This window comes from Callospermophilus lateralis, chromosome 16, assembly GCF_048772815.1.
Source record: "Callospermophilus lateralis isolate mCalLat2 chromosome 16, mCalLat2.hap1, whole genome shotgun sequence".
Classification (NCBI taxonomy): domain Eukaryota; kingdom Metazoa; phylum Chordata; class Mammalia; order Rodentia; family Sciuridae; genus Callospermophilus; species Callospermophilus lateralis.
Genome location: NC_135320.1, coordinates 58682216 through 58693722, shown reverse-complemented (window position 1 = coordinate 58693722; position 11507 = coordinate 58682216). Strand labels below are relative to the sequence as shown.

General features: G+C 37.1%; 1 protein-coding gene across 1 annotated transcript in view; it reads right to left on the bottom strand.

Moving 5' to 3' along the window:
• Window positions 1–3385: 3385 nt before the first annotated feature.
• Atp6v1c1 (ATPase H+ transporting V1 subunit C1) overlaps window positions 3386–11507 on the bottom strand; it is a 51325-nt gene continuing 43203 nt past the window's right edge. Inside the window, exons 11-13 of the mRNA XM_076835730.2 lie at window positions 9605–9702; window positions 7730–7856; window positions 3386–6790 (exon numbers count right to left, since the gene is read on the bottom strand). Coding sequence (XP_076691845.1) covers window positions 6695–6790; window positions 7730–7856; window positions 9605–9702 — 321 coding nt within the window. The 3' untranslated portion in view covers window positions 3386–6694. The remainder of the gene's footprint in view (window positions 6791–7729; window positions 7857–9604; window positions 9703–11507) is intronic.

Here is an 11507-nt window from a genome sequence, read left to right as displayed (position 1 = left end):
AGTGTGGGGTCTGGTGCCTGCTTCTCCTGACCCACAGTCCTGCAGGGTGGCACCATTGACCCCGGAGGGAGGAAAGACTCATACCAATACGCCAGTGCTAGAACACAACCCCCTTCCTATGCTATGCAATCTGCCTCTTCCTGAGGGCACCCATCATTTGTCAGACTTCTTTAGAGAACTTAACCGCTTCATCATATTCTGAACCTCTTAGATTCCTCAGTCAGTAAAGACGAGTAATGTCATTCAAGAACGTTTGCTGAGCATCGTCTCCCTACAGAGTCTGGCACAGTGAAGGCCGTGTACACAATGGGTGCTAAGTGAGCACTGATTGACAGAGGAAATGATATTCCCATTAGAACCACACAGCTGTGTTTTCAATTCTGCTGATTCAATATTTCCCATCACAAACAGCTTTTTGGTCTTTCAATATTGCATCCGGTTTATCCTCATGCACATAAAATGTCTTTGTGATCAAAGAGAATGCTGTCTGTAGCAATCTGAGGCACATCAACAATGATTCAGAGAGCAGTCTTCCCTTATTTCTCAGACTTATTGGGAAATTAAAACTGGCAATCAAAGTGAACAGAAGCTGAGCTGGTTCTTCCAGTTACAGGGACAATAAAAGGCCAAAAGAGATGGAGTGTATTGGAAACTCAAGGATAATAGAGATTTGTTATGGTTTGGATGTGAGGTGTCCAACAAAAGCTCATATGTGAGATAACACAAGACAGTTCAGAGGAGACATGATTGGGTTTTTAGAGTCTTAACCCGATCAGTGAATTAATCCCCTGGTAGGAATAACTGAGTGGTAACTGAGATGGTAAGGTGTAGCTGGAACAGGTGGGAATTAGGTGTGGTTTTGGTGTATATATTCCTATCTGGAGAGTGGGTCTCTCTGCTTTCTGATCTTCATGGAAGCCGCTTCCCTCTGCCACACTCTTTGCCATGATGTTCTGCCTCACTTGAGCCCCAAGGAATGCAGCCAGCCTTCCAGGGATTAAGACGTCTGAAACTGTGAGCCCTCAAATACACTCTTCCTCCTCTACAGTTGTTCTGTTCAGATCTTTAAATTGCAGCAGTGAAAAGCTGACTAAAACAGAGCTCCTTACCTATAGGTGACCAGCTAGACCTGCTTAATGCAGTAGCCATCAGCCATGTGTATCTATTTAAATTTATTAATAATTCTAGTTTTGGGTCACACCACATGTCCAGTGATTGCCAGGGACTATCACAGTGTGTAGCACAGGCATAGAAAGTTCATCATAATGAATTATTCTGGACAGTGTTCAATCACACCTATGTGGTCATAGTAAAAAAAATATATATGGATTATTCTTTATTATGAACTGACACTATAGGTTGACTTTTATGAACAGAAACCCAAAACTAAGTATATTTTTAGATTGTGGATTTCACTAATCAGTAAAATCCTTTTCATAATTTGGTGCTGACAAGTCGGCAGTTTTTCAAGCAGGGCTGCCACCAGATTGCTAGGCTTAAAGCCCATGATGATAGGCTTTATGCCTCTCCAGCTGCTCGGCTTTGTCCCTAGTTCCTAAAATACTGCCTGGTCCATAGTATGTGCTCAATAAATCTGCTATTATATATGCACACACCTGTTGAAAACTTTGTAACTGGCTAGTGTAAATATGCTGAAATGTATTCTGGATTTTACACACATACACACACACACACACACACACACACACAATGTATCATCACAAAATGAATACAAGTCAGCTAAAATTTTTGAGAATTTTGTATTAAATGTGTGTAATAAAATACTCCAAATCAGAATGCTTCTGGTTGGGTGTGTGGACTTCTTTAAATTGTGTACTTCAGAACCAACCACAAGAGGGAGAGGGGGAAGAAACTACTTGCTAACTTTTCAATGGTACCAGAGAGCCCTCTTGTGGTAAGATATAGTACTTGTGTAGTCACAATTTTTATTTAAAAAGCAAGTGAATTTATAACTGACTTTATATCTGCTCTCAGAGGCAGTCAAAATACGTACCTAAATATATATAAAATACAGCAAGTTGTAATGCAGATTATTCCTCGGACCTATACAAGACTAGAAAAAGATAACTAAGAATTCTTATTTAAGAGGTCGTCCACCTAGGTAGGAAATGGTAAAATGCACAAAAGCTACTATTAGGATTTAATATTCTGAACAGTTTCTGTTCATCCTCTAGTTAAACAACTACCTTCAAGTTCAAAGTAATATTGTACATGAGATGTATTCCTTCATTTGTCTAACATCAAAAATAATCTTTACTGTCTCCACTTTGATTTTACCAGTCTTTCAAAGTCTATTTTGGTTGTTCTTTTACACTTTATAAGTAGTGGGAAAACATGCCAAATGGGTTTCCAACTAAGAGAGAAAAATTTGACCTCGATCATTGTGGACAGGATTTTTTTTGCAAATGTTAATTCCATGTTCTGTGATCTCATGAGTAAGCCATCTCACAGACTGGGTCTGATGGGGTGCTTCCTCAGGTGAGAGCAGGGAAAGCCAATCATGGGACCCTACGGAGCGTGGTCTCATGAAACTGAATCACTATTTGTACAAGACCTCAAGATGCGCTCACAAACTAAGACAACGTACCAGCTGGGGGTTCAGAGGAAGAATATTTTTTAAAGAATCTCCTGGGTGCTGGTTAAAAATGCAGAGTATTCCTCAAAACTAGAAATTACATCTCTGTAGAGTTTAATAACAAATCTGTAATTTTATTAAATTCCCCAAGAAAGAATCACTGTGTTCAAGAAACACTGAATGATGTTTCAGTACTGAGCAACTGCCAGGAAGTGTTCCTGTTTGCTGACCATCTTCTGCTTCTTTTTAAAGCTTTCCCCCTCTTGTATTATTTCAACTATTCCTGGTTGTCTTGTTTCTCATCCATTTTACCTTCTTTGAATTTCTTGTTCCATTTCCCTCTCATATATTATAGTATTCAGATCTAAAATTAGACTAAAGTTAAATCTGCTGATAAATGAAATTTGCTGATGAATTGCAATGTACCATAGTCTTTTAAAAAATGACATTCAGATATTAGTCTAAAGGTTCTAATGCTTGTTTGTGCTAGAAAATAAAAACCATGTATAAATTTACATTATTGAAATGGGTAAACTTCCATTTAGAGACAAGTAATCAATTAGGAAAGTTTTCTAAGCTTTCTCTAGAATGTTATACTGTTACAGATCTCTGACACACCATCTTTTATTGATGTTAACAAGAGGTTCACCACACTGATTCCAAAGCAGGCAAGGTTTTTACTGTGAGCTGTTATATTTGCATATGTGGTTTTTAACCTTGTGCAAATGTTCTTTGATTTCTTCTTAAGATGAAAGAAAGGGCAGCCAAGAAAAAAAGAAAACCTTCATATCTAGATCAATTTCTTTATTTCCAACATCTGGAACCAGAATTTTGAACTAAGAGCAAGTAAAGTTCACATTGTTGAGTATATATATACAAAGTATTACTGCTACTTGATATAAGCTCATTCAAAAATCCACATGGAATATGTTCCACGAAGAGTTTCTGCTCAACAGCAACTTCAGCAGGGGAGTATCTTCCTTGGCTGAAGGCTGTAGACTACTAAATTAGCATGCAACAGGTGAACACACCATCACCCATCACTGGGGATGTTCTGGCTCCTGCCAAATGACAGCATAATTTAACACCTAAAAACCTAAATCCATCCCTGAAACCTCTCCTGTATCACTGTCTTGGATGAGGGTTGAGGGATGGGTGGGTTTGGCTCCCTTTACACTACCTGGGGAGGGCAGGTGGCATGACAAGAACCCAGCAGTCAGAAATCATAGGTTCAGATTCTGTTCTGACTCAGACTCGAAATTTGTGACTTCTAGCACACAAATCACCTAACTTCTTTGCCCTGAGTCTCTCCATATATAAAATGGGACAACCAGTCCTCCCATCCCAAACAGCACAGTGAAGGGCTGAGGCAACAGACAAGAATGAGATAAGTTAGCTGAGTTCCATCCTCAGGGAACAAGAGATTCCTCAGGAAGACAAGGGAGTCCTTTCCCAGGAACGGTGGCCTCCATGAACAACAGAAATTCTCCAACACGGACTGAGGCTCAGTGACATTCAAACTGTCTTAGTGTTATGTTTCAGACACAAATGCCACCATTCCTCCTCTACACACAATTACATCTAACCTTCAGGCTCTACAATAATTGTGATCCTTAAAATTCCCAAATCAGCGAAGAAGAGCTGCACACGCTCAAGGACCCTCAGTACAGGGGTCAAGCTTTCACCCGACACTCTTCTGGGGGCAAGGGGTCTGTCTCCTTTACTCATCACGACAGCACTATGCTGGACACTCTCCTCAGCCTCACTGTGCAAAGAGAAGGACTTGGATGGTGTGCCCAGAACTGCAGAGTTCAGCAGCAGCAGAGCTACAGTCTGGTTCCAGAGCCACCTGGTCCCGCTGCCATACTGCGTCCCTGACAGAGGCTATAGTGAAGTCTAAACCTGACACAGCCCCTACCCCTCACATCAGAATAATATCACAGTCGAAATACAAACTTAAGGCATAGTGTGGGCCTGGCAATCGTCAATTGTCAAAACACACTCTCCCATGGTATCCCCGTTTTACTCAACACTTACAACCAGAAGAGTTTTTTGACATCAGAACCCAAAATTTTCCTCTTATTCAAAGGAAAACTGAAAATAAATCTGCATTCCAAATACATCTGGAATTTAGAATTCTGAATGGTAATTTGGCAGTATGTCAAAATTTCAACTATACAATATTCAATGATGCTGCAGGTTCCACTTCAGGGTCTCTCCCTCCAGAGAGATTAATACAAGTATATATCGATCTGTACGAGGATGCTTGCTTACTGCAGTGGTGTTTGTGAGGAACAAAACTAAACAACCTGAATATCCAACATTGGCTAAATACGTTACGGCAAAGACATGTGATTTTGGTCTAAAGAATGAGGTGGCTCTAGCCTGGGGCGCACACACCTGTAATCCCAGCAGCTCAGGAGGCTGAGGCAGGAGGATCGCAAGTTCAAAGCCAACCTCCACAACACTGAGGCACTAAGCAACTCAGTGAGACCCTGTCTCTAAATAAAATACAAAATATGGCTGGGGATGTGGCTCAGTGGCCATGTGCCACTGAGTTCAATCCCCGGTTCCAAAAAAAAGAATGAGGTTGCTCCAGCTATGCTGACAGGGGAGGGTATTTGGGATATAGTTTTAAGCAAAAAAGCAAGTGATAGAATATAGTATGATCCTAGTTTTATAAGACAAAAGCTCTGTATGTTATAGATAGAGGAGGGCACGAAGAATACAAAGCTTCCCTTGGGAGTTAGAAGTTAGGGAGTACAGGGCATTTCCTGTGTTCTTTATAGACATCTTGTTTGCTTGAAGTTAATATTTAATGATAATATAAAATTCCATAATAAAAAGGAATCTGGAGACTAATTTCCGAAAGGGAATGGACTGTTTAGAGACGCCCTTATGATACAAACTTCTTCCTCCCATTTGCAAGGCTGAGAGTCCACAGGAAGGGCAGCATCACCACAGAACCCTGCTTTAAAAACAGCAATACCTCTATTTTCAGAGGCTGTCATAAATTATATAACTGTCAAAATGAAATTTTTTATAATTATAGACTTTAAAAAAGAAATATACCAGGCACAAGAGTGTACACCTGTAATCCCAACAACTCCAAAGGCTGAGGCAGGAGGATGGCAAGTTTGAGGACACTCTGGCAACTTAGTAAGATCCTGTCTCAAAAATTAAAAAGGGCTGGAGATGTAGCTCAATGGTAGAATGCCCCAGGGATTAATGCCCAGTACAAAAAAAAAAAAAAAAAGTTTAAAAAATAAGCAAAATGAAGACTTAGACAAATTACTAAAACTGCATAGTTTTTGCTAGGCTTTATTCAAAATTGGTCCCATATCTGCAAGAACTAAAAGTCTAGTATCCAAATGTAAATACTCATATGTTGAAGAATAATCTTCAAATCTGTGCTCTGACCCAAATTTGGCACAATTAAATCATAGACAGGCCAGACACAAATAGTCACACCTCAGCATATGACAAAATCCTGAAAGTAGCATAGCAAGTTAGCTATGACATAATTTATTAAACTCTCACACTGAATTGTAATCTGAAGTTACACACACCACAATATACCTTTGCACAGGTAATTTTATTCTCTCCTGTGGGTGTCAACAGTGCTCATAGATTGTAATCAGAAACATTCAGAAAGCACATACCTGAATATTGTCACATTTCTTTACATCACGATTCAATAACTATTAAACAGTTATGTCTACTACATACAGTGAACAAAATGGTATAAATGCTTACACCATTCCCTTGTAAACAAGGCTTTTGTGCACAATGGTAACAAATGGAATTAATGCATATCACAATATCAATGAGGAACTTCTCTTTAAATAAACTATTCTGTTTATAAATAAACTCTGATTTTTTTAGTACACATTTACAGACCTGATCCAATAAAAAGAAGCAATATATATATATTTTTTCCTTTAAAAAGAAAACACTGAGATAGGACCACTAGGGAGAACTCACCAGGGAAAGGGGTGGGAGCAAGCAAAGGACAGAGTTAAAAGTATTATGATACTGCAGCCTAGTTCTGCTAACACACAGCAACACAAGCACAGGGCGTCTGAGAGGGCTTCAGTTTTACTTGAATTCCAGCAAGTTGCAATCAATCTTGTAGTACACATAGGGGTAGTATTCCTGTTGGCTCAGGTTTAAGCCAGGAATATCCATGGGAGCCTATGGAAAAACACAAAACCAGGTGTATACTTATAGAACTCCATTTTGCAAATGAGGAAGTAGTCTCTAAAAGGCTAAGAGGCACAGTGCACAGTAGTAAAGCCAGGTTCAAGTGCTGCCTCCAGAGCCTGTGTGTCTAACTATCAGCCCACAACCCTTCTGGATGCTGCAAAAGTTACTTTCTATATCTCTGGCTTAGGAAAAGGGCTTATGAGATACAAGACTTATAAAATGTTATATAAAAATAAACCAAGTATGTCTTTAAAGGTATCACATATATATAGGAATTTACTGCTAGAAAATTATGTATAAAAGAGATAGACCTCATTTTATTCACTATTCCATGAAAATGTAGCAAGTCATTTCCCATCTATCAAGAAAAAAATTGATTTTTCATAGTTTTAACTAGTGCACATATAGTATACTACCATCCTAAAGAGAGAAAAAAAATCAGCAAGATATGTGAAATCAAATATCTAAAATAAAAGCCCACTGAAAGATTAAACAATAACAGAAAACACTTATACTATTTATATCTTTTGTTTAATAAAAGAACCATTTTAGAAAACTGATAGTTCTCTTTAAAATGCTTACCTATTGACTCTGTTTCTTCTTTTTACCAAATAAAATTAAAATAACTACTTATTTTCTTCCTCTCTTCAATTTATAATTCCTGCAACAACAACTTGCATGGTTGTTTCTGTATTTCTGAAGCTATAAACATCTGATATTCAGCCAGATGATGACTGGCTTTTAGAAAGCATGTAATAGGATAAACACCTGAATTTTACTTGCTTTGTCTGTCTAAAAAACTGAGAACTTCAAAGTAATAAAAAAATGATTACCATGATACATATTTACCTCCCCTTTCCTATCTTGTAATAATTTTTTTCTGTCTTTCCAATTCCCACTCTGTCAAGCCATCTAGTAAGTACTTACATCAATAATAGCTGCTGCACTGCTGTCTAGATGTTTATACAATTCATATAATACTTCTCTCAGTTTCTTCATCATCTTCTTATTAGGCTGAAGTAGCATTGCTTGGAAGTTCACTGGCAAGCCATACCTTGTAAAGAAGAAATACAAAGTGCAACACAGGCTTATAAAAAGATTTCCTTTTTAGAACAAATATTTTCCTACTATAATCATCATTTATGGGTAGAGGGTATCTCATTTTAAGGACTCCCTTCACAAGTATGACAAGTAGTTACAGAAATTTTTATTATTATTTTTTTTTATTTTGGGGTACCGGGAATTGAACCCAGAGGTGCTCTATCACTGACCACATTCCCCAACCCTTTTTATTTTTTTTTGAGACAAAGTCTTGCAAATTGCTTAAGTCTTACTAAGTTGCTGAGGCTAGTCTCAAACTTATGATCCTCCTGCCTCAGACTTTTGAGTCTCTGGAATTCCAGGAGTGTGCACACAGCAGCCATAGAAATTTTTACATAGAAGTGCAAACGTTCTCTGGTCCTCAATGCCCATTAGAAACATCTATTTTTAAAAAGTTAGTTACTAAGAACTACTTCAATACTGTTCCATTTTTAAGGTAATCTATGCATACTCTCAAGAAGTAAAGATAACATGTAAGGCTACCAGATTACTTTAAAATAAATAATGAGATAAAAATTTCAAAGTATATGTGGGTTAAGAAACTTAAAAATAGTACAGCTATAGAGAAGTTGTTTTTTAAAAAACAAATTATTTCTTTGAACCCAGGGGCGCTTAACCACTAAGCTACATCCCTAGCCTTTTTTATATTTAGAGACAGGGTCTCATTGAGTTAGTTGTTCAGGGCCTCGCTAAAATGCTGAGGCTGGCTTTGAACTTTCGATCCTCCTGCCTCAGCCTCCCAAGCTGCTGGGATTACAGGCATACACCACCATGCCTGACTAAAAAAGAATTATTTCTAATCTGAGCAACATGTACAGAGGCTCACAGATAACTGAATTTAAGTATCTCAAAATAATAAAGCATTTTAGGTCAATATGAAACAATTTCAACAAATCATCAATATACTGTATACCAAACTAAATGTAAAGTAACTGAAATATCTTCCTTTTAAATAAACTTTGGCTAATTTTTATAATCTACAAGTCATGCACTGCAGACTGATGCTTCTGATCAGTGACAGATCACATATACTGTGTTCCCATAAGATCACAATGGAGCTGAAAAATTCCCATCACTTAGTGATGTTATAGTCACTGTAATGCATGACTCATGTTTGTGGCGATGTGGTGCAAACAAACCTGTGCTGTCAGTCATATAAAAGTACAAAACATATAAGCATGTATTACTTGAAAAATAAATGACTATTACTGGTATAGTATTTATTATACTTATTATTTTAGGGAGTATTCTAGTCAGAAGTTTAAAGAAGCTTACTATACAGCAGTATGCCCTGTACAAGCAACAGCCTCACACATCTCCTTACTGCATCTCTTGCCTGCATCCAGGTGCCGTGCCAAGTGATTGACCCATACCACCTAGTCTGTGTAAGTGCTCTGTGTGGTGTTTGGACAACAACAAAATCGAGAATTTTTCAGCATTAAGCTTATAATTAAGCAATGCATGATATACCTAAGAATAGAACCAGAGAGTATAGCAGTATGCATCACTTCTTCCAAAGTTGGAATTAAAGGACAAAACAAATGCATACTTAAAACTGTGTGAAAATGACAGTATTCCCTCGTGACTGGCTTTTTGGTTTCTCCAAATCAATTTCATAGTGCTGGTCTGTGTTATAACAGGTTTCAAGTACCCTTCAGCATCTATAAACTCTTCAGCTCCAAGTTTCCCAATTTTCTTTACCTTAAAACAGACTCAACAAAAACCCTTAATGCTTTCACATGAATCCATGCAATAAATGCCTCACTGAAATTCACTTTCAGCCACCGCACGAGTGGTCCCTTTAAAAAGAAAAAAAAAACACAAGTTTGGTCTTACAATTAGATAGATAAATTAAAAAATAATATTTTTTTGGGGGGGGGGTGTGGGGATTGAACCCAGGGGTGCTTTACCACTGAAACCATATCCCCAGCCCTTTTTATTTTGAGGCAGTGAGGGTCTCACTAAGTTGCTTAGGGCCTCCCTAAATTGCTGAGGATGTCCTCAAGCTTGTGATTCTCTTGCCTTAGTCTCCCCTGTCATTGGGATTACAGGTGTGTGCCACCCATCTAGAACAAATATTTTTAGAGTAACTAGCTACTGAGTACTGAGAATCTATAGGAAAATTAAGTCATGTAATTCACCTTTTAAAAGTTTAAGTATTATGGGCTGGGGCTGTAGCTCAGTGGCAGAGCGCTTGCCTAGCATGTATGAGGCACTGGGTTTGATCCTCAGCATCACATATAAATAAAGAAAGGCATTCTCTTCATACATAACTACAAAAAAATTTTTTTTTAAGTTTTAAGAATTATTCTAATTATATTAGATACCAAATTATCTTATGTCTCTGTTACACCAAAAGGTTAAATTAGACTAAAAGGTTAGCCAATACTCAGTAATCTCAACAGACACTAAAATGAACTGAAACAACTCACTAATACAGTGAGTACTCCTCTATTTTGTACCAGTTTAGACTACTTTCAAAAAATATTTTCGTGAAAGTAGTCTAAACTGGTACAAAATAAAGGGTACTCTGAATATGTAAAACAAAACATAAAAATATGAACTTACTATTCAATACTCTAAAACATTTAATACATTTATATAGAATTTAACTTACAAAGAATTTAGGAATAAAGATAAATAGCTATGTAGGCAAGTCATTCACTATCCTGAGCTCCTATTAGGTCTCTAAAACCTCTTCATGCTCTAAATTTTCAGTGATTCTATTATGTAGCATAAATTCTTTTTGAACTTAAAATATGTTATGATTAAATGCCTCTTTAAAGAAAACACAATTCAAATAAAAACCTCCTCTCCACACTGCAAAGACATAGATCATCAACCGTGCTAACAAATACTTTGATAACATTAAGAAGCTCATTGGGATGTACCAATCAACTAATTTAAGCAATGAGGACAAGAAAAAAAATTAGATCTTTGGTCAAAATAGCTATTCTTTAAGAAGGTTTAGGATCTTCCCTAATAAGTTGGTTATGCTGGATACTGACTGGTCAAGGATGGTTTTCTCCCATTTGGGAAGGAATGGTTTATGAAGCACTTGGAAATAATTTCCAATGAAATCTGCCTTTATTTCCCCTCACTTTACCAGAGCAACACACTTTTTAACTCATCACACTTCCCTCTTCATATAAGTTTTTAGTCTTTACAATAATTTTGCACTTTGAAGATGGCAAGTAAGTTGGTGCCATCTTGATTTTCCAAATCCATTTGTCCCTATTCTGTTATGACCACAACATACAGCTCTTCAATAGTTTAAGCATAAATTGCTTCATTAAAAGACAGAAAGGTTTCTCTTAAGAAAATGAATATTCTTCCTGAAGAAAGAACTTCATTATTTACTTAAAAATCATCCTTCTCTACAAATATAGTAACCAAAACATTTACATTTAAAATTTGTTTCTGACATTAATTTAGTTGGAGTACATAATTTTTTGGTATGTATTTTAAGATTACTATAGCTCTTAGCCTTTTTAGAGGAAATTCATTCTGATGATTCAATAGAAAACTAAAATGAAGTGTCTTTAAAACAAAATCAGAGAAATTTGCTTTTTTATTTTAAGTCAAAGAAAAATAGAACACGTAC